At 42.0% G+C, this 27,901-nt stretch overlaps 1 protein-coding gene across 5 annotated transcripts in view; it reads right to left on the bottom strand.

Moving 5' to 3' along the window:
• The window catches only part of LOC124795065, a 104,210-nt gene that overhangs the window by 18,854 nt on the left and 57,455 nt on the right, over positions 1–27,901 (bottom strand). For 3 of the 5 annotated variants that reach the window (XM_047258870.1, XM_047258869.1, XM_047258871.1), the window contains exons 4-6: positions 20,546–20,865; positions 5,754–5,933; positions 1,376–1,615 (exon numbers count right to left, since the gene is read on the bottom strand). In XM_047258870.1, coding sequence (XP_047114826.1) covers positions 1,376–1,615; positions 5,754–5,933; positions 20,546–20,865 — 740 coding nt within the window. Of the gene's footprint in view, positions 1–1,375; positions 1,616–5,753; positions 5,934–20,545; positions 20,924–27,901 lie in introns of all 5 variants that reach the window. The other 2 variants (XM_047258872.1, XM_047258873.1) reach the window with 2 other exon arrangements.

Raw genomic sequence — 27,901 nt, 5'->3', positions numbered from 1 at the left:
CTTGTAATTTAAAACCTGGTTCCTAAATCTGTCTTACCATTATATAATCTATCCGATACCTTCTAGTATCTCCAGGATTCCTCCATGTATACAACCTTCTTTCATGATTCTTGAACCAAGTGTTAATTTTGATTAAGTTATGCTCTGTGCAAAATTCTACCAGACGGCTTTCTGTTTCATTCCTTACCCCCAATCCATATTCACCTACTATGTTTCCTTCTCTCCCTTTTCCTACTCTCGAATTCCAGTCACCCATGACTATTAAATTTTCGTCTCCCTTCACTACCTGAATAATTTCTTTTATCTCATCATACATTTAATCAATTTCTTCATCATCCGCAGAGCTAGTGTGCATATAAACTTGTACTAGTGTAGTAGGCATGGGCTTTGTGTCTATCTTGGCCACAATAATGCGTTCACTATGCTGTTTGTAGTAGCTTACCTGCACTCCTATTTTTTTATTCATTATTAAACCTACTCCTGCGTTACCCCTATTTGATTTTGTATTTATAACCCTGTATTCACTTGATCTAAACTCTTGTCCCTCTTGCCACCGAACTTCACTAATTCCCACTATATCTAACTTTAACCTGTCCATTTCCCTTTTTAAATTTTCTAACCTACCTGCCCGATTAAGGGATCTGACATTCCACGCTCCGATCCGTAGAACGCCAGTTTTCTTTCTCCTGATAACGACATCCTCTTGAGTAGTCCCTGCCCGGAGATCCGAATGGGGGACTATTTTACCTCCGGAATATTTTACCCAAGAGGACGCCATCATCATTTAACCATACAGTAAAGCTGCATGCCCTCGGGAAAAATTACGGCTGTAGTTTGCCCTTGCTTTCAGCCGTTCGCAGTACCAGCACAGCAAGGCCGTTTTGGTTAGTGTTACAAGGCCAGATCAGTCAATCATCCAGACTGTGGCCCCTGCAACTACTGAAAAGGCTGCTGCCCCTCTTCAGGAACCACACATTTGTCTGGCCTCTCAACAGATACCCCTCTGTTGTGGTTGCACCTACGGTACGGCTATCTGTATTGCTGAGACATGCAAGCCTCCCCACCAACGGCAAGGTCCATGGTTCAGATTGCTATTAATGTGACAGTTGCGTTCCAGTCAGACCTGCTGGTGGGAGTGGACATGTGTGCATGAGGTGTGCTTCTCTCTCTCTCTCTCTCTCTCTCTCTCTCTCTCTCTCTCTCGTCGAAAGCTATACTGTGTAACAGTCTTTCTGTCGTGCATTTCTGCTTCTCGACAGGTCACCTTTGTTGTGAGTAAGAATCTATCCTTTTCCTTATATTATTCTTATTCCAACCTGCAGTTTCCAAAGCTTGAACCTGCAAAGTAATTATGTAGACACAGATCTTTCCTTACCTGAGACTGATGAGATTCTCCGGAAACTTATCAAAAGGCACTCCAGTAACATCCGAATAATCGAATGTCAGACATCGCAATCCTGACAATTTGAGGATGCTGCTCACACCTGGCTGCAACTCTGTAAAATACGTGGTACCGAAATACATGGTACCCATTCGCAACGTGTGAAGTCGTGGTAGCCCAACGAGGCAGGGGAATAGGCCTCCGCCGAGTCTGCTACAACCTGTCACATCTAGTCTGGAACAAACCACAAGTGCACTATCGTTTACATGGGAACAAGTTGGCAGAAATAAATATGATGAATTTTACTCCTAGCTGTCACGTTTGAGACAGAGCATTTTTCATGTAAATCAAAATTATTGTACATCTTCAAGTAAAATTGTTCCAAAATTAAACTTAAGTCTAAGGTGAGGGTGATGACAAATACACCTACAAAGTGGCATGACTGTCATAAAGGAAAAGTCACAAAAACAACACCTTACACAAGATCTGAAGCAAAGATTTGCAACATTGATGACGATACCCTACTCCTTGAGATAGCCTGAACATCAGGCTTTATAATCAGCAAGCCATTGTTAACACAATGGAAAAGAGCAAAATGCTACATTAGCCACTATCTCACAATGAGAAACTTCAGGGTTATGCATTGAGAAGAAAAAATTTTCTTTATTTCTTTAACAAAAACACACTTTTTGCCTAGAGAAAATACACTATCCCTTGGGTGAAAGTACATTTTTTCCATGTTAAGAGACAATATACTTTTCCATTGAGCTATAAAATTTATCAGTCCTGGGAACTGTAAAGGCTTTTATGCTCCAGTGCAGAGAAACCACCATTGTAATATTTCCTTACATAAAGAATGTAGGTAGAGGTTTCGCTAAGAATTTTGCACAATTGCACTGAAATGCCGATTCTTTGCATATACAAATGTTTACTGCATTTACCCGATTATAAGATGAGGCTTTTCCCAAACTCATCATTCCTAAACTGCAGGATCATTTCATCTCGTATTCACAGTCAACATTTTCACATTGTTTTGTAGAGCATATAGAGGTCATAATACATTTAGAGATGAAGCTTTGACTCTGAGGTCACATGCAGGTCAATTCTGAAGAATTTGGAAGGGCAGGGAAAGGGTGGAGGGAGGGATGGCAGATGCCTTCTCAGGTCCCACCAAAACCTTTGAAATTGCAATGTATTCTGAATAAACAGGCAAATAATTGTGACAGCAAAGATATAAATTTCACAGCTGTACTGTCAGGATAATGATTAAAAACAGTGGTACCACAAAAAAACTGGGTTAGAAGCAAAATAGGTAGAAAAGAAAACAGTCCAAATATTAATGAAAACCATATCTTTTCCTTTATTTTAACTCCTTATCATAAAACCCTGAGTTACCTCGGTTTTATTATTCTGACAGATACTAAAAATCCATAGTGTACTTGGGCAGCTTATAAATAGACCTGTGAAAAAGTAGAACTCCATTTATACCTGTTTCAGCACTGATAGTTAAGTGTTCAGCCACTATAGAGCATCTGGTACTGCGTTTGCACCTGGCTGTCATGGTGGTTGCCACTCGGTACCATCTTTACTGTGTGCAGCTTTAGATGCTCGACAATTATACACGTGCATTCCAGCCTTTCTCCTGTATTGTTGTTTAGGTTTACTACAGTGATCCTAAGTCTGACATTGAATTTAAGCACGTTGTTGTTGTTGTTGTTGTTGTTGTTGTTGTTGTTGTTGTGGTCTTCAGCCCTGAGACTGGTTTGATGCAGCTCTCCATGCTACTCTATCCTGTGCAAGCTTCTTCATCTCCCAGTACCTACTGCAGCCTACATCCTTCTGAATCTGCTTGGTGTATTCATCTCTTGGTCTCCCTCTACGATTTTTACCCTCCACGCTGCCCTCCAACACTAAATTGGTGATCCCTTGATGCCTCAGAACATGTCCTACCAACCGGTCCCTTCTTCTAGTCAAGTTGTGCCACAAACTCCTCTTCTCCCCAATCCTATTCAGTACCACCTCATTGGTTATGTGATCTACCCACCTAATCTTCAGCATTCTTCTGTAGCACCACATTTCAAAAGCTTCTATTCTCTTCTTGTCTAAACTATTTATCGTCCATGTTTCACTTCCATACATGGCTAACACTTAAATCAATACTCGACGTTAACAAATTTCTCTTCTTCAGAAACACTTTCCATGCCATTGCCAGTCTACATTTTACATCGTCTCTACTTCGACCATCTTCAGTTATTTTGCTCCCCAAACAGCAAAACTCCTTTACTACTTTAAGTGTCTCATTTCCTAATCTAATTCCCTCAGCATCACCCGACTTAATTCGACTACATTCCATTAGCCTCATTTTGCTTTTGTTGATGTTCATCTTAGATCCTCCTTTCAAGACATTGTCCATTCCGTTCAACTGCTCCTCCAAGTCCTTTGCTGTCTCTGACAGAATTACAATGTCATCGGCGAACCTCAAAGTTTTTATTTCTTCTCCATGGATTTTAATACCTACTCCGAACTTTTCTTTTGTTTCCTTTACTGCTTGCTCAATATACAGATTGAATAACATCGGAGGAGGCTACAACCCTGTCTCACTCCCTTCCCAACCACTGCTTCCCTTTCATACCCCTCGACTCTTATAACAGCCATCTGCTTTCTGTACAAATTGTAATTAGCCTTTCGCTCCCTGTATTTTACCCCTGCCACCTGCTGAATTTGAAAGACAGTATTCCAGTCAACATTGTCAAAAGCTTTCTCTAAGTCTACAAATGCTAAAAACGTAGGTTTGCCTTACCTTAATATTTCTTCTAAGATAAGTCGTAGGGTCAGTATTTCATCATGTGTTCCAACATTTCTACGGAATCCAAACTGATCTTCCCCAAGGTCCGCTTCTACCAGTTTTTCCATTCGTCTGTAAAGAATTCACGTTAGTATTTTGCAGCCATGACTTATTAACATGATAGTTCAGTAATTTTCACATCTGTCAACACCTGCTTTCTTTGGGATTGGAATTATTATATTCTTCTTCAAGTCTGAGGGTATTTCGCCTGTCTCATACATCTTGCTCACCAGATGGTAGAGTTTTGTCAGGACTGGCTCTCCCAAGGCTGTCGGTAGTTCTAATGGAATGTTGTCTACTCCCAGGGCCTTGTTTCGACTCAGGTCTTTCAGTGCTCTGTCAAACTCTTCATGCAGTATCATATCTCCCATTTCATCTTCATCTACATTCTCTTCTATTTCTATAATATTGTCCTCAAGAACATCGCCCCTGTATAAACCCTCTATATACTCCTTCCACCTTTCTGATTTCCCTTCTTTGCTTAGAACTGGGTTTCCATCTGAGCTCTTGATATTCATACAAGTGGTTCTCTTTTCTCCAAAGATCTTTAATTTTCCTGTAATCAGTATCTATCTTACTCCTCTTGAGATAAGCCTCTACATCCTTACATTTGTCCTCTAGCCATCCCTGCTTAGCCATTTTGCACTTCCTGTCAATCTCATTTTTGAGACGTTTGTATTCATTTTTCCCTGCTTCATTTACTGCACCTTAGAAAGTGAAGAAGAATGTGGCGTTATTTCATTCGAGACCGAAAGTGACGACACTTTGCCAGTCGAGCGACAAGTACTTGCCGGTGGTACGAGATAAATACGTCCACTGTGCTCTGGCCAGCTTCTACGAGATTTCTGTTCACAGGAAACCGTTGTGAAATCCACACTTAGACTTGACAGCTGCACAGAAACCTAAAAATGACTCCACGTTTCAGATATTTCAATCTAAGTCTAGTGCACCAGTATGCTCAGGATTTTACTATTGGTGATTTTCAAAATTTTGTAACTTATAATTTTGAGCTCTAAAACCCATCTTTATATTTCAGTATGTAATGTCTTTCAGTATATAATGTTTTTCATTAATAAAAAATATCATTTTTGGAACATAATTTGAAAAAAAAAAATATATATTAAGGGGTTAATTCTCCTTGTATTATCAAAATGTAAACAGTCAAAACTGGAATTTTAGGCAGATACATAATGTCAATAAAACAGTTTGTTACTCTGATTAGTCAGGGTATGTTAAAATAAATGTTTCTAAAGAAGCCTTTCGGATCGTCTTATACTTGGGTAAAAACAGTAGTAAACTTCATGCGTGTTTGACAATTGTTGCACTCTACCTCAGTCATATTGCAGTTTTAATGGCCAGCTGCATATTTTATTTAATGTCTTGACTTACAATTCTTTTTCAACACAATTTCAGTCACAACATTTATGAGTAACTCACACGATTCTGTACTACTTCACCAGTTACGTTTTCATTATTCAGCAAAATACTCTGTCTGCACTACACTGCAAAGCCAGCAACATCACTTACATTTCAAGATGTTCTAGACAGTCGATCTCCGAGAAGGCAGCAGGCGACAGCTTCGTAGCGTGAGTGACGGAGAGCTGCCGCAAACCGGGACATCCGTGGCTGATGGCAATTACTGTGTTATCTTCCACACCGTATCCGTGTGGTAGATCCAGCACTTTCAGTTGTGGCAGTCCTCCATTCCTTAAAAATACAATCGAGTACATAGTTTATGTTGTGTCACATTATTTTGTCTTTATAATGGGGGGAAAAAATAAGAAACAGCAACCTGACACATTCTGCTTACAATGACAGAACACACCCTGCTCACCAATTTTGATAACTTCAGGACGCTGATCAGTTGCCACAGCAAAGTAACTCTCACGAAAGGATAGGGTCACAACACTACATTTTTTGGAAACATCCACGTCAAATGAACCGAGGCGCTATCTGATTTGCACCAAGTACAATTTTAGAACACTAAAAAATAGGGAAATTGTAACTATATTAATTTTCCAGGTATCAAAATTCTAATTTAAATTTGTTTCATATATGTTCGACTGATCACGGACAGTGGGGACACGCGGATATTGAGGTGATCATTATATAGTATGGGAAAATAAAACTGGCCATAACACGAGAGTAGAGCAACATTGGCAACCTCGATTTGAGCAATAGAGAACCACGGGTCAGAAATGCACCGTCGGGAAGCTCCCGCTGTAGAACAGCAGCCGGTCAGCTGCGAGGATGTGTCTAGTTGTGTAATTTTGTCAGAATCGGTGCTACTGAAGTTGTTAGAATAAAAGTTAATTCAGGTTATCTCTACATGATAAAAAAACAAACATGTAGCCTATACATTTCAGTATTAACAACACTGGATCTTACAGTACCTCATGTCAACTATCTACATGCAGTCCTGTTTCTCCAGTACCAATTAGTATCTTATTATTGACATTACAGTACTATTAGCATAATTGGATTTAACAGTCTACCATTAAACAGTAAACATAACAGAAAATTCGTGTGTCAGGTAACTAGCCGTGGATATGTATTTAAAGTTTTACCAAGTTTGGCAGACCAGCTGATACTATCATCTGCAGCTAATTTAAGTAGTAACTGTGCTCAGAACACACACTTTTCTGTGCTCTCGTCACCGATCAGCTGTAGCTCCACAACGGTGCAGTTATGACCTACAGTTATTCAGAAAATGTTTGTCAATTCTGTGTCCTCTTCTGTGGTCTGAATCGATCAGTCTGGTTGTTGTTCTCTGTCTTTCATATGACCAAACAACTCAGTCATTTATGTCATACAACTGAGTCTGTGAAAATAAAAGTTTCTTAAAATGTGTACAGCTGTGGTATGTGTCACGCCAAAGTTTCACCCGTTACCACAGATGTGCCTCGAGATAAAGGCCTCACTGACTGTGGCCGACTGGTACGAGACCTGTGTTCATATTATTTGTTTACTTTGATCCTCAGTCCAGATTCTGCTTTCTGTACGCTTTCTGTTTTTTATTGGCAACAAAGTGTTTTACAATTCCTATTGCTGTCTTCTAGAACTTGGAGAGGGGACTTAGTATACAAGTTTTTAATAATGAACCCGCACCTCTTGAGATGTAAAATAAGTTTGAAGATTAGAACACTTTTGAATCCACCACTTCCCAGTGCGCGCACCTATTGAGAAGAATGTGCCGTTCTCACACGCTGTTGTAATTATGACATCACATACTATTTTCCTCTGACTCCAACAATGGCTGCAAGTACGTTCACTGGTCAGTACGTTCACAACTACAGCGATCTGCGGTGTTTCACAGACCGGCCAAACTCTCTACTTTGAAGAGAATGTCCTTCACCACGTAGAATGGAACACTAAGACCAATATTCTAAACACTGACTGTATCGTGTGCTCCTACAGCACGCGAGTCGGAGCTCATTACCTCCACTGTGTGCGTGTCTGCACACAGTGAAGTGGAAGATATGAGGCTCTCTCTGTGTGTCTCTGTGTCTCTCTCTCTCTCTCTCTCTCTCTGTGTGTGTGTGTGTGTGTGTGTGTGTGTGTGTGTGTGTGTGTGTGTGTGTGTGTGTGTGTCCTCTAACTTGCCAAAGGGTTTCTTCTGAAAAACTCTACACTTCTGCTATCTAGTGCAGTGAGAGGCTTCCTTTATTTCATAATATTTACATTAGAACTGCCAGATCTTTGGCTGGTTGATTTGAAGCCACCAAATTTGTGAGTAACCCTGACAGCTGAGAGACCTAACCCCTGCTGGCTCAGTACATGTTTTCAGTAACAAACAGCACACCATACTGTACATATGCAAGGGTAAGATGACCCCAATTTTAAGACGAGCCCCCTTTTATTTGACTGGCTTCTTAAGAAAAATTAATTTTTAACATATTCTTGACCAATCAAAATTACAAACTGTTTTATTGACAAAGTATTTGCCTAAAGAGTTAACATTATACCTGTTCTAAATTTATGCCATTTTAATTGAATTAACTGTGAGTTGTTCTGATGTGATGACCTCAGAATATGGCTGTTTTCATCCAAATACATGTAGGATTTTGCTTTTGTACAGGTGTGACAATTTTGCGGTGTCTCTCACTTCCAAACACATAATCTGCTCACTGCTCTCTCATTAGCTACATAGAACTGACAGCTGACACATATCCTTTCACACCCGTCATACATCACAGTGAACATCGATAACACTACAGCGGGAAACACACAACTACGCCACTGGCCCCTATGTAGACAAACTGTCTGCTGCAGAAGTTAATACTACTATTGTGTGTTTGTCCAGTTTTAAAGTCAATTCAGTTCTGAATACATGTGCATTCAGGCAAACTGCAGTTTAAACATGGAAGATGTACAAAAAGAGACAGAGTATGTGGTACAGATTACCACGGTTGGCATATCAGGTATCTTATGTAACCTCAGTAAGGCATTTGCTATGGTGAACCATACGCAGCTGCCCCTCAAATTAGCTTCTTATGGTGTCCATGAAAAATCTTTAAATTAGTTCAAGTCATATCTCAAAAATAGGAAACAGAGGGTAGTTATACAACATAAGGGCAAGAAAGCTTGCTCTAGTTGGAAGGAAATACATGCAGGTGTACCCCAGGGGTCCATACAAGGCCCATTACTATATAAATGACACACCAGGTAAGGTAACTTCAGATACGATTCTGTATGCAGATGACTCAACAGCAGTAGTCTGCTGTAAAAACACTGAAGAATTAGCACAGAAAACAAAACAGACTGATCATGTGGATTGCTTACTGAAGCAGTTAAATAGTTTTGTTTATGCAATGAGGGTTCTGAATAAAGTAACTGACTTAGCTGTTAGGAAAATTGTGTATCATACATATTTTATATCAGTTGTAAGGTATGGCATAATTTTTTGGGGAGTTGAAAAGGAAGCCACCTAAGAGTGTTCAAGCTACAGAAAAAAAATTATCAGAGCTATGACTGGAACAAACCTTTATTTGCAAGCCTTGACTTTCTGACCATTCCTTCCATGTTTATATATGAAACACTTCTCTGAGTTAAGAAACCCACATCTTTTTGAGGGAAATTCATTTACACATACTTATCCAACAAAACACAAACAAGATTACATGTTACATTGCCATAGACTACCATTATTTGAAAATACTGCATATTACATGGCTTTGAAGCTTAGCAAATAAAATCCATTCAAAGATGAAGGACTGTAAGCTAGAATCTACCTGTGCAAACATTGAAAATATTTAAAAAGCCAACTGCTACTACAGTGTGGATGATTTTATAAACAGAGACAAGTAGGAGATAATATATCTGTTTTGTTTTCCTGTTTTTTCTACATTACGTTCTATGTGTATGCTTATGTTCCCTTTTACTGGAGGTATATGTTCTTTTTAAATGTGTCGATACTTGTAAACTATCATGAGAACTATGTATCTAATTATGTAGATGTAAACACATATATTACATTTATGGAAATATGTGGTCCTTGAGGTATGTCCATATTTATAAACTACAGAAACAAACATGAAAAATACTTCCATATGCGTTATTTTAATGTATCTTGTTTTAGGTATCCTTAGGTAGGCACAGAATTATTCATTGATGAGTGACCAATATTTCAATCAAACGACTGTATATAACATGTCATGTGACAATAAAGATGTTGTGTTGGCTGAAGAGTCAACACCGTGTTACGAGAGGAGGCCAAAAGGCACGCATTTTAGCTCACGCAGGCTGGCGTAAGGAGGGAAGAACCATATTGACGTGAGATCTGGAACATGACAAGGAATTAGAATTCAGAAAGCGGACATAATTAGTTTGATACTTAACTTTAATCCATTAATGATGAACATTGCTCTTGACGGTACATGATTCACAATATTATCTGTTCAGATTATAGTAACTGAATATGGCACCTTGCTAGGTCATAGCAAATGACGTAGCTGAAGCAGGTCCGACGTATACTAACGGACCGCAGCCGATTTAAAGGCTACCACCTAGCAAGTGTGGTGTCTGGTGGTGACACCACAAAAGATTCTCTTCTGTTCTATTCCCCACCCCACACTCATCCTAGTTCCCTGCCAAGCTGTTCCCCCACCGAGCCTCATATAGTGCTGCTCGAGACTGTGGAACGTGTACTACAATATCTTCAGAGTGCAAGTCAGATGTAACAACAATGACAACCACAACCGATACATAAACAAAGTTCACAATCATGATTCGGTCCAATTCTTTAACTATTGCTTACCCCACGATCTACTGACGTCTGTCAGTACTATCTCCTGATGAGTCTCGCCACTATAATTTACAGTCAACCTAATACGATTTATTTTGTTAATTAGAAATCTAATTCTGGATTAATTTTCCTCTCTTCTCATCTGAATGTCACCATGTTCTAAAGCTGATTAAAAGTTGGTAATGTTTCACCCATTGTTCTAATACACGAACAGCAACTGAATTTCTCACTTGCAATGCACTTGATAAATCCTTCCAGTCTCTCATAATCAAATAAAATATTGATCTGGGGTCAGAATCGAGTAATGTTTTTTGAAGGACAACATTTCCGCTTTTGAATGTTATGTTTACTTAAAAATTAGTATTAATGTTTCTATCGGGAAACCTCGAGACTCTTTCGATGCAAATATCGTTTGTCCGGCCCTGCCCTTCTGAATTCTTCAAAATAAACCTGCACGTGACCTCAGCTAGCAAAGCTTCATCTGTAAATGTAGGATACCCTCTATATACTCTATTAAACAATGTTAAAATGTTAATCTCAGCAGCAATAGTTTAATCTGCCAATATTACTCGATCTCATATTTTCTGAATGGCAAATTTGGAAAAAAAACCTCATCTTATAATCAGGTAAATACAGCAGTTACCTACTTGATGGGTCACTTACGTAAAAGCCAGAGCAGCTGTTCCGGGGGGGTATTCGATCGGGGACGGACATCCTGAGTTCCCGCAAGTGCTTCAAGCTTCCGACGGTAGTGAACGCCTCTCTGGCCGAGTTGCGGACTATGTCGTACTCATAAAGTTCCAGACGTTCCAAGCTGTCGGCATATACCGGCAGCAATGGTATGACGTGCCTGTGTAACAACAGAAATGGGGCTCGTGAAAATTATTCGTCTTCTGTCACATTTGAGGAGACCACACAAACGGCATACACTATATTCCAATTCCAAATTAAGGGTTCTTATTCTGCATTTGTAACATTTCTGTGTTCGACTGTCACCTTTACATCACTTGCCACTGAAATACGACATCATTACTATTACCACCACATTAATTTGCATCGAAAGTATACCTGTGAGGGACAGATTGCGTGGGTATACATCAGACATCGTGGTGAGTGTCAGGGCACTGGGTACTAGGCCTTCTGTTGGGTACAAAATAGTCTTTCCGCTCCCGGGATTGGAATGACTCCTTACCCTCTCCCTTAAAACCCAAATCCTTTCGTCTTTCCCTCTCCTTCCCTCTTTCCTGACGAGGCAACCGTTGGTTGCGAAAGCTAGAATTTTGTGTTTATGTTTGTGTGTCTATCGACATGCCAGCGCTTTCGTTTGGTAAGTCACATCATCTTTGTTTTTATATATATAGGTGCCTATCGATCTGCCAGCGCTTTCGTTCGGTAAGTCACACATCTTTGTTTTTAGATATATTTTTCTTTCCCTCTCCATCCCTCTTTCCTGATGAGGCAACAGTTTGTTGTGAAAGCTTGAATTTTGTGTGTGTGTTTGTTTTTTTGTGTGTCAGTGCTTTTGTTTGGTAAGTCTCATCATTCCACGTGGGAAAAATATATCTAAAAACAAAGAAGATGTGACTTACCAAACAAAAGCGCTGGCAGGTCGATAGACACACAAACAAACACAAACACACACACTAAATTCAAGCTTTTGCAACAAACGGTTGCTTCGTCAGGAAAGAGGGAAGGAGAGGGAAAGACGAAAGGATGTGGGTTTTAAGGGAGAGGGTAAGGAGTCATTATAATCCCAGGAGCGGAAAGACTTACCTTAGGGGGAAAAAAGGACAGGTATACACTCGCACACACACACATATCCATCCGCATATACACAGACACAAGCAGACATTTGTAAAGGCAAAGAGTTTGGGCAGAGATGTCAGTCGAGGCGGAAGTACAGAGGCAAAGATGTTGTTGAAAGACAGGTCAGGTATGAGCAGCGGCAAATTGAAATTAGAAATTAGCGGAGATTGAGGACTGGCGGATAGTGAGAAGAGAGGATATGCTGAAGGGCAAGTTTCCATCTCCGGAGTTCTGACAGGTTGGTGTTAGTGGGAAGTATCCAGATAACCCGGACGGTGTAACACTGTGCCAAGATGTGCTGGCCGTGCACCAAGGCATGTTTAGCCACAGGGTGATCCTCATTACCAACAAACACTGTCTGCCTGTGTCCATTCATGCGAATGGACAGTTTGTTGCTGGTCATTCCCACATAGAAGGCTTCACAGTGTAGGCAGGTCAGTTGGTAAATCACGTGGGTGCTTTCACACGTGGCGCTGCCTTTGATCGTGTACACCTTCCGGATTACAGGACTAGAGTAGGTGGTGGTGGGAGGGTGCATGGGACAGGTTTTACACTGGGGGCGGTTACAAGGGTAGGAGCCAGAGGATAGGGAAGGTGGTGTGGGGATTTCATAGGGATGAACTAAGAGGTTACGAAGGTTAGGTGGACGGCAGAAAGACACTCTTGGTGGAGTGGGGAGGATTTCATGAAGGATGGATCTCATTTCAGGGCAGGATTTGAGGAAGTCGTATCCCTGCTGGAGAGCCACATTCAGAGTCTGATCCAGTCCTGTCACAAGTGGGGCACTTTTGGGGTTCTTCTGTGGGAGGTTCTGGGTTTGAGGAGATGAGGAAGTGGCTCTGGTTATTTGCTTCTGTACCAGGTTGGGAGGGTAGTTGCGGGATGCGAATGCTGTTTTCAGGTTGTTGGTGTAATGGTTCACGGATTCCGGACTGGAGCAGATTTGTTTGCCATGAAGACCTAGGCTGTAGGGAAGGGACTGCTTGATGTGGAATGGGTGGCAGCTGTCATAATGGAGGTACTGTTGCTTGTTGGTGGGTTTGATGTGGAGGGACGTGTGAAGCTGGCCATTGGACAGGTGGAGGTCAACGTCAAGGAAAGTGGCATGGGATTTAGAGTAGGACCAGGTGAATCTGATGGAACCAAAGGAGTTGAGGTTGGAGAGGAAATTCTGGAGTTCTTCTTCACTGTGAGTCCAGATCATAAAAATGTCATCAATAAATCTGTACCAAACTTTGGGTTGGCAGGCCTGGGTAACCAAGAACGCTTCCTCTAAGCGACCCATGAATAGGTTGGCGTACGAGGGGGCCATCCTGGTACCCATGGCTGTTCCCTTTAATTGTTGGTATGTCTGGCCTTCGAAAGTGAAGAAGTTGTGGGTCAGGATAAAGCTGGCTAAGGTAATGAGGAAAGAGGTTTTAGGTAGGGTGGCAGGTGATCGGCGTGAAAGGAAGTGCTCCATCACAGCGAGGCCCTGGACAAGCGGAATATTTGTGTATAAGGAAGTGGCATCAATGGTTACAAGGATGGTTTCCGGGGGTAACAGATTGGGTAGGGATTCCAGGCATTCGAGAAAGTGGTTGGTGTCTTTGATGAAGGATGGGAGACTGCATGTAATGGGTTGAAGGTGTTGATCTACATAGGCAGAGATGCGTTCTGTGGGGGCTTGGTAACCGGCTACAATGGGACGGCCGGGATGATTGGGTTTGTGAATTTTAGGAAGAAGGTAGAAGGTAGGGGTGCGGGGTGTTGGTGGGGTCAGGTGGTTGATGGAGTCAGGTGAAAAGTTTTGTAGGGGGCCTAAGGTTCTGAGGATTCGTTGAAGCTCCGCCTGGACATCAGGAATGGGATTACCTTGGCAAACTTTGTAAGTAGTGTTGTCTGAAAGCTGACGTAGTCCCTCAGCCACATACTCCCGACGATCAAGTACCTCAGTCGTGGAACCCTTGTCCGCCGGAAGAATGGCGATGGATCGGTCAGCCTTCAGATCACAGATAGCCTGGGCTTCAGCAGTGGTGATGTTGAGAGTAGGATTAAGGTTTTTTAAGAAGGATTGAGGGGCAAGGCTGGAAGTCAGAAATTCCTGGAAGGTTTGGAGAGGGTGATTTTGAGGAAGAGGAGGTGGGTCCCGCTGTGACGGAGGACGGAACTGTTCCAGGCAGGGTTCAATTTGGATAGTGTCTTGGGGAGTTGGATCATTAGGAGTAGGATTAGGATCATTTTTCTTCGTGGCAAAGTGATATTTCCAGCAGAGAGTACAGGTGTAGGACAGTAAATCTTTGACGAGGGCTGTTTGGTTGAATCTGGGAGTGGGGCTGAACGTGAGGCCTTTGGATAGGACAGGGGTTTCAGATTGGGAGAGAGGTTTGGAGGAAAGGTTAACTACTGAATTGGGGTGTTGTGGTTCCAGATTGTGTTGATTGGAATTTTGAGGTTTTGGAGGGAGTGGAGCTGGAAGTGGGAGATTGAGTAGATGGGAGGGACTGGGTCTGTGTGCAATGAGAGGAAGTTGAGGTTTGCTGGAAAGGTTGTGAAGGGTGAGTGAGTTGCCTTTCCGGAGGTGGGAAACCAGGAGATTGGATAGTTTTTTAAGGTGGAGGGTGGCATGCTGTTCCAATTTGCGGTTGGCCTGTAGGAGGATGCTCTGAACAGCCGGTGTGGATGTGGGAGAGGAAAGATTGAGGACTTTTATTAAGGATAGGAGTTGACGGGTGTGTTGATTGGCTGAGTGGGTGTGTTGCTGAAGGATTAGGTGGGTGAGGGCAATGGATTGTTCAGTTTGGAACTGGTATAGGGACTGATGGAAAGAAGGGTTGCAGCCAGAGATGGGAACTTTAAGCGTGAGGCCTTTGGGGGTGATGCCAAATGTCAGACAAGCCTGAGAAAATAAAATATGGTAGTGTAATCTGGCTAGGGCGAAGGCATGTTTGCGGAACAGCCATGGGTACCAGGATGGCCCCCTCGTACGCCAACCTATTCATGGGTCGCTTAGAGGAAGCCTTCTTGGTTACCCAGGCCTGCCAACCCAAAGTTTTCATGATCTGGACTCACAGTGAAGAAGAACTCCAGAATTTCCTCTTTAACCTCAACTCCTTTGGTTCCATCAGATTCACCTGGTCCTACTCTAAATCCCATGCCACTTTCCTTGACGTTGACCTCAACCTGTCCAATGGCCAGCTTCACACGTCTGTCCACATCAAACCCACCAACAAGCAACAGTACCTCCATTATGACAGCTGCCACCCATTCCACATCAAGCGGTCCCTTCCCTACAGCCTAGGTCTTCATGGCAAACAAATCTGCTCCAGTCCGGAATCCGTGAACCATTACACCAACAACCTGAAAACAGCTTTCGCATCCCGTAACTACCCTCCCAACCTGGTACAGAAGCAAATAACCAGAGCCACTTCCTCATCTCCTCAAACCCAGAACCTCCCACAGAAGAACCCCAAAAGTGCCCCACTTGTGACAGGATACTTTCCGGGACTGTATCAGACTCTGAATGTGGCTCTCCAGCAGGGATACGACTTCCTCAAATCCTGCCCTGAAATGAGAGCCATCCTTCATGAAATCCTCCCCACTCCACCAAGAGTGTCTTTCTGCCGTCCACCTAACCTTCGTAACCTCTTAGTTCATCCCTATGAAATCCCCAAACTACCTTCCCTACCCTCTGGCTCCTACCCTTGTAACCGCCCCCGGTGTAAAACCTGTCCCATGCACCCTCCCACCACCACCTACTCCAGTCCTGTAATCCGGAAGGTGTACACGATCAAAGGCAGCGCCACGTGTGAAAGCACCCACGTGATTTACCAACTGACCTGCCTACACTGTGAAGCCTTCTATGTGGGAATGACCAGCAACAAACTGTCCATTCGCGTGAATGGACACAGGCAGACAGTGTTTGTTGGTAATGAGGATCACCCTGTGGCTAAACATGCCTTGGTGCATGGCCAGCACATCTTGGCACAGTGTTACACCGTCTGGGTTATCTGGATACTTCCCACTAACACCAACCTGTCAGAACTCCGGAGATGGGAACTTGCCCTTCAGCATATCCTCTCTTCTCACTATCCGTCAGGCCTCAATCTCCGCTAATTTCTAATTTCAATTTGCCGCCGCTCATACCTCACCTGTCTTTCAACAACGTCTTTGCCTCTGTACTTCCGCCTCGACTGACATCTCTGCCCAAACTCTTTGCCTTTACAAATGTCTGCTTGTGTCTGTGTATATGCGGATGGATATGTGTGTTTGTGCGCGCGAGTGTATACCTGTCCTTTTTTCCCCCCTAAGGTAAGTCTTTCCGCTCCCGGGATTGGAATGACTCCTTACCCTCTCCCTTAAAACCCACATCCTTTCGTCTTTCCCTCTCCTTCCTTCTTTCCTGATGAGGCAACAGTTTGTTGTGAAAGCTTGAATTTTGTGTGTATGTTTGTGTGTGTATCGACCTGCCAGCACTTTCATTTGGTAAGTCTCATCATCTTTGTTTTTATATATATACATATAAAATAGAGGGAAACATTCCACGTGGGAAAAATATATCTAAAAACAAAGATGATGAAACTTACCAAACGAAAGCGCTAGCACGTCGATAGATACACAAACACACACAAACATACACACAAAATTCTAGCTTTCGCAACCAACAGTTGCTTCGTCAGGAAAGACGGATGGAGAGGGAAAGACGAAAGAATGTCTCATTTGTGCTGAGCTACTACCATAGGAGTTTTGCTCTCCCATAATCTAAATCTAGCTCTATGCCAATTAACTGTACCAGAAAGATGAAAAGTGGGTTCATACAAAAAATATAATAGCTCAGAAAAAATGTGCACCTCCATTTCTTCTAGAATTCCTGTGCAAAATTCTTACCTTTTGGTGTGGTCATCAGATGCAATGCATGCAACAATTCCAGTGTGTATGATTTCTGATGCAGTCAGTTTCCGAACTCACCATATCTCGAGTTGAAAGGTTTTAAGTTTATTGTTCACTCGTGTCACGGATTTCCTAGGGCGCCTTTTGTAAGTTGCACAGATACCTTTGACATCTTCACTCTATGTGCAAGGATGACACTCACTTTTCCATTTGCAGATGCACCAATTTTCTGTGATTTTCAGTGGCACTCGTACATTTGTTTACTGGCAGGCAGCTCTCTGTCAAATTGTTATCAAAATACACATTTCACACTAACAGTGGACTCCGATTTTGCTAATTGCAGCACAGAAAACAAATGCCTCCGTGGTGTCTCCATTTTCCTACGAATGAGCAACAGCAGCACTGCACCTTTAATTGAACTTCTATGTCAACTGCTCAAAAGTTTCCACTTTTCTCTGTCTGGAGTTGCATTTCTATCCTTTATAGTATGTAAAAGATTAATCCCAGAAATATGCCACTCCTCTTTGAATAACCCTGTATTTTGGCAAGTGTAGTCCTTTAAAATGACTGTCGTGTATGAGGCACAGACTGACAAGCCACAGTGGAAGAGATGTGCCGCACTAGCTCCGAATACGAGTAGGTGCGCGATCGAATGCCGGGCACTCGTGGACAGGCGATACCAAGAGGATAACCTAGGCACGTGAAGCGCCAACCCAACTGATTTTTGTAGTTCAGTTAGGCCCTGATCAGTTTGTGAGTTCACCATTATGCAACTTTACAAATCTTAATCTGAGAATGCAGCATTTACAGTGAACTTTGTGTTTTAGTGTGAAGCTCGTATCTCTGCCTCAAATCTGTTCCTCACTACAGGATAATAACCAATACCAAGCGTCAGTGCTTCTGCTGCTGCTGCTGCTTCTACTACTACTACTACTACTACTACTACCACTATTATTATACAGTTATATCACAACCATCAACGTGTATCGGTATTTATCTACATAATTTAATTACATTTTTGTGAGTTCAATGTATCATTACAAGATATGAAATATGCACTTGTGCTGACATGAATGCATGAACAAAAGGTGTTTATGGTTTTCTTCTCTTCCCCCCCCCCCCCCCCCCCCCTCTCTCTCACCTAAGTGTGAGGTTTACTTTGTTCAGATACTGTTGCCCCATGTGTCAGCGTTATCAACCATCACTGCAAATACATGTGCTCACTGAACACTATCTACAGAAAATTCTATACTGTATTTTTTTTAAATTTTGAGTGCATATTCCACAGGGAGTTATTTTTGTGTGTGCATAACAATGAAACAATGACAGTCCAGGCCACAGTGGTTCCTGATAATGGTTAATTGTGGACAACAGTTAATGTATCACAGGTAAAGGGACTCTGAAGTGTGTAACTGAACTGTAGTATACTGAATTTTTACATCCAAGTGCTGGGACCAGCTCTTGACATACAGTTAAACCCCTGCTTACACTTTTCAGTGGAATGACACACACACACACACACACACACACACACACACACACACACACACAAAGTGTAAGTTGCAGGAAAGTGCAAAATACAGGAAAGCATTGGAAACAAACCAAGTAAAAAATGAATAAATTTATCTTACTGTCATTCTCTTTATATTGTTCAAAATCAGAAATTATAACAATCTAAATTTTGCCTATTTAAAAAAAAACTGAAATAATTGTTTTTGCTTCTTTCTAACAGCAATTTGTTGTATTCTTTTGTTAAACCACATTAAAAGAGCATTTTAATTCTACTGTCAAACTTATTACTGGTAATCATTATAAACCTATGGTAAATAAAACTTGTAACACAATATTGGTTGAAACATTAATGTTGGGAGTCTTTAATAAATGGAAAACAACAGACACAAAATCATACAGCTTGTTGTTGACAAGGAGATCACACGGTTCAGGAACATCCTGGGCGAGGAAGAGGACGGAAATTGCAACATTATGGAGCATCTCGAGGAGGAATATTTACGTCTGACACTAAGTCGTACCGACATAAGACTGCGTGCCTCGTACGGATTCATGTATTTTACACTGAAGTAACAACAACTCGTGAAAGCTCATTATAGAGTGATGTCTTGTTTGTATAAATGACTGAAATTAAATCAAAGCTGTGGTAATACAAGACAATGAACAGAAGGAAGGCTGCTACTACAGTCAATACTGTCAGGTCACGATCATCATTCGGGAAGTGCCTCAGTGTGCTTTCCCACCCTTCCAAACACTGCGTACCTATAAACAGGTGGCTGTGGCCAAACATGTGGTTAACTTTGTGTATAGTCTCCATTTTCTGCTTTGTTCCGAGGTTGACTTTGAGTAGGAATACAATGCACTTTTTGCAGATATCTGCATGAAAAACAAAGTCAAATGTTGTGATAATGTCAAAGAAAACTTAAAGGTGCGGGAAATGTCGTAACACGGAATCAGTGACGACAGGAAAGTACTGAATTCAGAGAATGTGACTCCTGATTGTAATGACAAAAATGAATATAAAAAGCAAGAAAATGTAAAATGTGAGAATGTAAACACAGTGGTTTACTGTATTTATTTTCGGGAGTTTAGCATGACATTCACACGGTCACACTTTCATATGCAAGCTGCAGTAGAAAGCCATTTTTGCCAAATGTTTCACAATAAAATTACATAGTACCAAAACATATGTTCCACTACAAGCTTGCACAGTAGCATGCACAGTCCCCTCACATACGAGTTGCCAAGTTTCCCATACTGTTGCTACTGCGCAGCAAAAAGTAGAAGAGAAGTAAAAGATGACAGAATATTGCTGACGTAAATGGGAAAGTAATGGGCCCAGAATTGTGCCCTGAGGGATAAACATTTCAAAAACTTCCTCTTCCACAGGCTGTGCATACGCAATCAATCGACAGTGGCATATGTTAAATTATAAGTCCCCATTCTGAAATGACACAGTCTACCCATTAATTTCACTACGAAGCCCCCCCTACAGACTAATGTGAAAAAAACTGAGAAACCCAAAATGTGCGAGTGAGACAGGTCTGCCGGGTACTACCGAATCACACAGAACTGAACTGGGCACAACTGTTAAATACAGCGGCACTATTAGCTACGAGTGAAAGTAATTACGTAATAAACGTGACAGAAGATGTTTGAAGACATAGATATGTTTACTGAACTAGACCTAGCTTAAAAGCACTGTAACAATAGTTAGATGTCTCCTTAACATTTTGTATCTCGTGTCCCTATGTATACGTAACGGTGAAATATGCCAAATGTCTTTTACATAGTGTGAAAAATACCGAACATACGAGAACAGTATTCGTCGAGCAAAAGTTGGCTCGAGTAAAAGTTAGACATTCGTACGAGGAGAGGTAATAGTACTCACCTCGTTCCACCCACCGACCACTTTATTCGTAAGCACTTTAGGGTGTTGTTCTTGGCATTCAGAAAGTACTTCAGATCATCCGTACCGACAGACATACGTCCGAAGTCAATCTCGACCAGTCGGGGGCACCCGTCACCCAAAGGTCTCAGCACATAAGGACGCAGGACGCAAGTCGTCCCCACGTATCTCTCTTGCAGACACAGCACACGGAGGTGCTGCAGACGCGACACCGCCTCTGAAAATTTCTCGGTCTTCAGCAGCTCGTCGGGTGCCGTCAGCACGTGTATCCCGGAGCACTGCTCGACCGAGTTCTTCACCGTCTGCAACCGCACACTTCCTGTAGTACAGTAACACTTCTGAGCTAAGGAGTGGGATACACTGAAACAAAAGAAGCACTATTAATGGTCGTTCAAACAGATGCTTTCTGCCTCTTCTGAAGCACCTGACCAATTTCCAGCAACAGAAGTTGCACAGCAGCTAAACAGATGGCCACAGAGGAAGTCAGTAACTGCGGTGAACGAGAGGAAAGCACCCGCACCGTCCACGCTCACCAAACTGACTTCCTATCAGCTAACAGGTGACCTACCTTCTGATGACTCCCGAGTCAGTTCGTATTGTCGATGTCACAGCTGCTCGCACCACCGTGTGTCTTTTTTGATCCCAGGAAACACTCTGAATGGCCTACATTTCAGAACAACTGAACTCTACTCTTCTTCCTTGTTGTTAATTGACTATGTGCCACCCCAGTAATCATATATACATTGGGACAAAGTAGTTACTGGGCAAAAGCTCAATGGATCAGAATGGAAATACATTAGTGGAGTTTCCTCAGTTCAGAAGGAGTTTTTCAGTAAAAAATGCTTACTACCCAAAAGGTTCATTTAGGTCCATTATGGTTTATTTAATGTTTTTTTTTGAGTTGTTTTAAGCTGTAATACGATACCAATGCAACACTTGACCAACATTATTTTAAGAAACAAACTATCACATACAAAAACGGCATTAAATGTGTGATTACATATGAGTTAATGTGTTAATGTTCAGCATGTGAACAAGAAAAGGTTTAGTAAAGGTTTGAAATTATGTTTGAAGTGTGCTGAAAGTTAATGGCCATCCTATTCATCAAACACTGGAGGAGTATTATTTGGATAACTTTTTTCTGTTTTAAGCAAAATGCAGTCTTTCAAACGTCTCAGTGCTTACGATTAAATATCTCCCTGGATATCACAAGATTGACGAAAGGAGAAAATATAAAAATCCAGCAAATGAAGCAGTTGAAGGGGAGTACACACATCTAAAAAATGAGATTAACAAAAAATCCAAAATGGCTAAGCAGGAGTGGTTTGAAGACATAGGATACAGAAGTATATATAACCCAGTGAAAGATAGATACCACCTGAAGGAAAGTTAGAGAGACATTTTCAGAAAAGGAAAGCATCTGTACAAATAACAAGAGGCCAGATGGAAAACCAGTCCTAAGCAAGAATGGAAAGGTGACTGGTGGAGGGAGTATGCAAAAGGTGTACACAAGGGAAATGAACTTGAAGGCAATATTATGGTAAAGCAAGAGGATACAGATGAAGACGAGATGGGAGATATGATACGATACTGCGAGAGTCGAAACGAGGCCCCTAGAATAGACAACATTCCTCTGAACTAATGATATCCTGGTATGTAAGATATATGAGACAGGTAAAGTACCCTCAGACTTGAAGACGAATATCATAATTCCTATTCCAAAAGAAATCAAATGCTGACAGGTCTGAATATTACCAAACTAACAGTTTCATAAGTTCTGGTTCCAAAATAATAGCACAAATTCTTTTCAGGTGAATCAAAAAACTGGTAGCACTCAACCTCGGGGAACATATTTTTGGATTTCAGAGAAATGTAGGGACACCCGAGGCAATACTGACCCTATGACTTACCTTAGAAGATAGATTAAGGAAAGGCAAGCTTACTCTTATAGATTTTGTAGGGTTGCAGACAGCTTTTGACAATGTTAAGCGGGATACATTCTTTAGTTCCGAAGGTAGCACATGTAACGTGTCAGGACCAAAAGGTTGTATACAACTTGTACAGACACCAGGTGGCAGTTACGAGTTGAGGGGCACGAAAAGGAAGGGAGTGAGACAGGGTTTTAGCCTATCCCCGATGTTATTCAGTCTCTACACTGAATGATCAGTAAACAAAACTACAGAAAAAATTGGAGTAGGAATTAAAGTTCAGAGAGAAGAAATAAAAACTTTGAGGCTTGCCGACGACATTGTAATTCTGTCAGGCAACAAAGAACTTGGAAGAGCAGTTGAACCGAGTGGATAGTGTCTTATAAAGAGAAGATAGGATACAAAGTAAAACAAAGGTAATGGAATGTAGTCAAATTAAATCAGGGGATACCGAGGGAATTAGATTCAGAAACGAGACACTAAAAGTAATAGATGAGTTTTGCTGATGAGGGCTTAAGTAGAGAGGATATAAACTGTAGACTGGTAATAGCAGGAACAGAGTTTTTTAAGAAGAGAAATTTGTTGACATGAAACATGGATATAAGTGTCAGGAAGTTGAAATGTGGTGCTACAAAAGATTGCCAAAGATTAGACGGATAGATCATATAATTAATGAAAAGGTACTGAACAGAACTGGGGAAAAAAGAAATCTGTGGCATAACTTGACTAAAAGAGCTCAATGGTTGACAGGACACATTCTGAAAAATCAAGCAATTACCAGTTTATTACTGGAGAGAACTACTGGGGGTAAAATCATAATAAAATAAGAGAAAGCAGAGTTCACACAGAAAGATTTAGGTTTGTTATTCCTGCACGCTCTTCAAGAGTGGAACGGTAGAGTGGTAGCCTAAGTGTGGATCTATGAACTCTCTGCCAGGCACTTAATTGTGAATTGCAGAGTAATCGTGTAGATGTCAAAGGGACATACAGAGTGTACATAAAGTCCAGGAATACTTTCAATTATTTATTGTGCAAGAACTAAACATTGTACAGATGTCATACATATTGCATTTTGAAGAGAAACTATGAAAGTTTTTTGTACAAAAATTCGATGTGCAAACCACGAGTGGTTATCAAATTCTTGCCGTACCCGTCCCAGCACGGCATAGTCGACTGTGGCAGTCGCTTCCCGTATTCTCTCCCAGAGCTCTGCTACATCACGTGATAAAGGAGGTACATACACCAGGTCTTTAATGGTCCCCACACAAAAAAGTCACACGGAGTGAGATCTGGCAATCAGAGAGGCCATTTCGTGAAACAGCTGTCCCCTTCTGTAGCACGGCCGATCCATCGATGCGATAGCTCCGTGTTCGGGTACCCACGAACTTCACGATGAAAATGGGGTGGAGCCCCGTCCTGCTAAAAGATGAACGGAAAGTCTGATTGCATTCGAGGCATCAGCCATCGCTGCAACATGTCCGGGTAGGAATGTCCAGTGACAGTGCTCTCGACCAGAAGAATCACCCGTACAGTTTTCGACATGACGAGGCACAAAAAAACACTTACCTTTGGGGAATCACGCTCAAATTCAATGCATTTGTGTGGATGCTTTGTAGCCCAGATTCGATAGTTACGCCTGTTCACTTTCCCATCAGTGTGAAAAGTAGCTTCACTGCTAAAAATTTAGCGATCAACAATGCCATCCACATTCTCATTCAGTTGTTGCAACTGTGAACAAAACTCAAAATGCTCATCTTTGTTGTCGCCATTGAGCTTCTGCACTAACTCCAATTTGAACGGTTTCACAGACAGCTTCTGTCGCAGGACTTTCCGCACTGTCATCGGAGCCATTTCGAGTTCACGGGATGCGTGACCTACCAATTTCTTTGGACTGCTTACGAATGTCCCTCGTATGTGCTCCACATTCACTTCACCCACACTGGGACATCCGCTCGTCTTGCCGGGCACAAGAAATCCGTCTTAACGAATTTGCTGTGCCAGCGGTAAATAGCCTTCCTTGTCGGTGGCTTCTTACCGTACTCGGTTCTAAACATCTGTCGAACAGCTGTAGCACACTCGTTTTTGTCGAACTCCGACACAAAGAAAGCTCGCTCTGCACCTGAACTCACCACATTTGCGACTAGTGCCAACTATCGGCAAATTACCCAACTATGCTGTGGCGGTATATGTGAAAAAAACTTTCAGGTTTTCTCTTCAAAATTACATATGTATGATACCTGTACAATGTTTAGTTCTTGTGCAATAAATTATTTGAAGTGTTTTTGGGCTTTATGTACACCCTGTATATTGCAGTTATTTCGAAATGACGGAGCCTGCACAGGACAGAATAACTGTAGTGTGAAGAGCTGCATCAAACCAATCTTCAGACTGAAGACATCAACAACCATATCTCCTAATCTATCTGTGCTATGTGTGGATACTGTCTGCAAAACATGTTGAAAATAGAGTTAGTAGTGAAGAAGTAATAGAGTAATGCCTGATGTGGATGTTTCACTGCATGAACAGTGAAAATGTGATAAGTGATGAAATTTTTTCCTTTCATTATTTTGTGTGCGTGTGTGTGTGTGTGTGTGTGTGTGTGTGTGTGTAAGTATACAGTCTGGGTAATTTGTGTGCTGTGTGTTATGCAGCCTCAAGATGTGCACAATTTTGAACTGTAATACTTGTTTTATTACATTAAATCTTTGACTTAGGATTATACCTCTCAATGGGTATATTATGACAGCATTTTCTTTTAAGGTCAGACAGTAATTATATGAAGTACCGAAAATCAATTGTTTATTGCCCCTGTAGGCTATTACGCAGCCAATCTGCAATGGGGACCATTATGGTGTCAGCCATTTAGTGATACGGATTTCAGCAGTTTCAATTAAAGCAAGCAAAAAACAATGCCACAGATATCTCTAATAAGCCAACCAGAAACTGTTTCATCCACAAAACAACACTGCAACCTATTTATACAGAAGCAATGCCAAGCTGGTTATTTCGGCTCCTAATACCCAATGTGAGTATTTGCAAGCACAGGAAAAGTGATGGAAAGGTGAAGAGAAAGCTAACAGTCTGAGCAAACAAGACTTGGTGGCTGCCAGTTCACTGACCCCTTCTGAAGTACACTCACAACTCCCACACTCATCCATCCCACGCACCCGCACGCAACTCACTCGCACGCAACCGCCGTCTCGAGCTGCTCGGGCCAGGGTGCAAGCTACTGCTGTGCAAGATGGGAGAAAATCTGGGTGGTGGGAGTAAGCTGGGGGCAGGAATGGGAAGGGATGGCAGGATAGAAGTGGGGGACGGTAGAGTCCTGCTTGTGGGAGCATAAGGGACAGGCTGGGTGTAGTAACCAAAACCAACTGCGGAAACGCCTTCGACTGCAGATCGGAGCCGCCAGGTGGGGAAGCCGCCGGCGGTGGAGCACGCAACACCGGGTAAACACGAGGACGAGTCGGATGACAGACCAACGACAACCGACAACAACCGACCACGACCGACTATGACCGACACAACGAGGAAGAGATAAGCAACGGGGGCTTGTAGAAACCACAACACCAAACACCGACAGTAAATCCACTCAGAACCAGAGCCAGGCAAATGTCAACAATGAGCAATGACCAGAACGCAGTACTGCCGAGAGAGAAACGAAATCCAGAGAGAGTACCAGACTGGCCGGACAAGGGCAGAGCGGGTACCTGTATACGAAACCGGAGAGAACGGCTATTGGCCGCTGTCTGCGGTGGTACCCTTGCTGCGCGAGAGCCGCTGCGCGGAATAGCCGCCGCGGACATGGAGCCCTCTACGGGCTGACCACGTCCATTTGTTCTGGTGCGTGTTCGACTTCCACAGCGGGAGGTACTAGAGTGGGGAGAGGGGAGGGCAACTAGGTGCAGTCGGCAGATTAGAGAAGGGGCAGGGGGTGGGAAAGGAGAGTGGAAAAGGAAGAAGTGCAGTGCTGAGGGGTAATGAGGAAGGGGACAGGCGGGTGAAGGACAATGGACAATAACTAATGAAGCTTCAGCCTGGGAGGGTTATTGGTACTCGGGATGTATTGCAGGGAGAGTTACCACCTGCAAAATTCAGAGAAACTGGTACTGTTAGGAAGGACACATGTTAGGAAAGATCCAGACGGCACAAGCAGTGAAGCAGTAATTAAAATGGAGAATGTCCTGAAGAGCAGCCTACTCAGCAACTGTGGGGTCCAGCCGTTTCTCGGCCACAGTTTGCCGCTAGTGGTTCGTGCACACAGACAGCCTGACAGTTGTCGTGCCTACTTAGAAAGCAGCACAGTGGTTGCGACTTAGCTCATAAATCACACGATCGGTTTCACATGTAGCCCTGCCTTCGATGGGATTAGGTAATGCTTGTGACCGGAATTTCATTTATTATCATCCTTTGCATCATTTACATGATATAGGAAATGTCATAATACTGTCCAGGATATGCACAGCAGAATATTACAAATTTCTATCAAACACATAAAATTAACATTGTATAATATGTTGAAAATTAAAACATGCTCCTTTAACATGTACCATATGTGATGAATTTATATATATTTAGTACATTTTCGAAAACATATTGCACATAATTTAGAGTTAAAAGAGTATAAAGGAGACATGGAATTGACAATGAGAACAACATGATATTGACAATACAACTATCAGTTAGTGACTTAAGGATTCAAAATATTCCTCTATGCTATAAAAACATTTATTTAGCAGATACTTTTTTAATTCCGACTTAAATTTTCCTTCATCTTCTGTTCCCCTGATGCAGTGTGGCAGAGCATTATAGAGCACCCCCTGTTAACTTCCCAGAATTTCTTAAGCTCGAACCTTGCCTCACCGTAATTTAATCCACAGTGGCTCACATGTTTTTGAGTTTTTGTTTTCCTTGTTCTTTCTACATGCAGATTCTTACAGATATGTGTATTGTAGTCATGAAGATCTGAATTTACACGTAAACTACTCGAGTGTGTTCTTGTATGCAGTATGCTTTTTAATATGTGCAAAGATGGTACTGTAAGTATGTTTAGCGGCATGAACAAGGGATTGCATTGTGTTTGTGGAGAGCTGTGTGTAATAATTCTAATGGCCCTTTTCTGTAATTTAAAAACCTCTCTCAAGTGACATTTAGTTGCACCCACAATGTTATTCCATAGGATATAATAGAATCGAAATACGCCATATACACTAATCTTGTACACTCTGCACTGCAAACTCTGGAAATTATTCTCAGTGCAAAACATGCTGAACTGAATTTGTTTGGATATGTATGTGACATGGGCTTTCCAGCTCAAGTGTTGATCAATGTACATGCCCAAAAATTTTGTACAGCAGACTTTCTGTCTATCTTATTACATAAAACCACTGTTGCACCCTCTTCACAACTT

Source organism: Schistocerca piceifrons, chromosome 4, assembly GCF_021461385.2.
Source record: "Schistocerca piceifrons isolate TAMUIC-IGC-003096 chromosome 4, iqSchPice1.1, whole genome shotgun sequence".
Lineage (NCBI taxonomy): Eukaryota > Metazoa > Arthropoda > Insecta > Orthoptera > Acrididae > Schistocerca > Schistocerca piceifrons.
This window is presented reverse-complemented; position numbering and strand designations above follow the sequence as displayed.